Raw genomic sequence first — 1,539 nt, 5'->3', positions numbered from 1 at the left:
AAACATATGCTAACAACGACATATAATACATTCATTTTATTTAAAAGAAATTCCTTTTGATTATTTGTTTGATTTATAAAAATTAGTATGAGAAATTGCTCAATTTATTTATTAACAATAAGTGTTAAGTTATCAATAAAACTATTAAAAGAGTTTGTGAATAGCTACTAGTTTTTGTGAATGATTAAAGTGAAATGAAGTAGTAAAGAGTTTAATTACAATATAAAAATTTATTGGTGTTGATGAAATTAATATTTGTTTCATCTGAATAAACTGAAGTAATACTAAGTTCTATTTTACTCATATCTTTAATAGTGTTATCTCATTCACTAGCTTTTAATCATCAATTTTCTCTTTCTTGTTTCTTTTTTATCATAACAATTAATTTCATTGTTATCTAATTCATCAACAAATTCTTCATAAATTATAATCAAAAGTACTTTTATTTATTATTTATTCATATTTATATTCTCTTTGGATTTGAGTTCATCTGAATAATCACCTGTCAAAACAAGATTGACTATAAGAATCTGTTATACTAAACACACAACAACTAGTCAATAGTTTGTTAAAATATTCATTGAACTTTCATAATACATGTTTGTTTGGAGTTGGAATCTTAAATGATGGTTTGTAACATGGATATAAGTCATGACCAATAAGAAACATAAGAAGAGAACAATAAGAATAAAGATTAGAAAGAAGAAAATCGAATTGAATAAAGAAATTGATAAATGGGAATATAAAAATAAGAAATAAAAATAAGAAACAATAATTATTGAAATTGAGTAAAGAAAAATAAATATAATGAATAAAAAAGAAAAAGGGTTTCAAGAGAAAGAGAGAAAACAAATGACAGAACCACAAGGCTTTGATCCCACGAAATTTAAAATAATTACACGAGACGTTCTTACAGAATACAAAGAATTACCAAATGACTTAGCACGTGTTCAACGTTCAATGAAAGAAGAAGATCATCCATTTGCACAAGCACGAGAATATAAACGAGCATTAAATGCAACAAAATTAGATAAAATATTTGCTAAACCATTTATAGGGAATTTAGCAGGACATCCAGATGGAGTAACATGTATAACTCGAACAGGAAATGAAATATCATATATGGCAAGTGGAGGATATGATGGAGAAGTAAGGGTATGGAATGTTGGAACAAAACAGTGTTTGTATAATATTCAAGCACATGATACTGTTTGTAAAGGAATTAGTGTTTCTACAACAAAAATACCATATATTGTTACATGTTCAACAGACCATACATGTAAATTATGGCCATTATCAATTTCTACAGAAGAAGATAGTAAACCAGCAAAAGTAAATGCACCATTAATGACATATAATCATGAATTACCATTTTCATGTATTGATACAAGAAGAGGAACAGAAGATTTTTGTACAGGAACAAGTGAAGGACTTGATTTATGGACATTTAATAGAAATGAAATTGTACAACATTATGATACAGAAACAGATGGAGTTTTAGGATGTAAAATTAGTCCAACAGAAAATAATGTTGTGGAA

General features: G+C 26.4%; 1 protein-coding gene across 1 annotated transcript, besides 2 other annotated features; it reads left to right on the top strand.

The window, feature by feature from the left end:
* Window positions 1-440: 440 nt before the first annotated feature.
* Window positions 441-470: a sequence feature (AT_rich).
* Window positions 471-657: 187 nt separating this feature from the next.
* Window positions 658-824: a microsatellite.
* EDI_180460 (protein SOF1, putative) lies at window positions 808-1,539 on the top strand (the record flags this gene model as incomplete). Its single annotated transcript, XM_001735307.1, has 1 exon — window positions 808-1,539. A coding segment is annotated over one exon (732 nt), but the record flags the coding sequence as incomplete, so codon positions are not given.

This window comes from Entamoeba dispar, genomic scaffold (assembly GCF_000209125.1).
Source record: "Entamoeba dispar SAW760 scf_1105229459027 genomic scaffold, whole genome shotgun sequence".
NCBI classification, from domain to species: Eukaryota; Evosea; order Mastigamoebida; family Endamoebidae; genus Entamoeba; species Entamoeba dispar.
The sequence above is the reverse complement of the archived record's forward strand: the minus strand, read 5'-3'. Positions and strand labels throughout refer to the sequence as shown.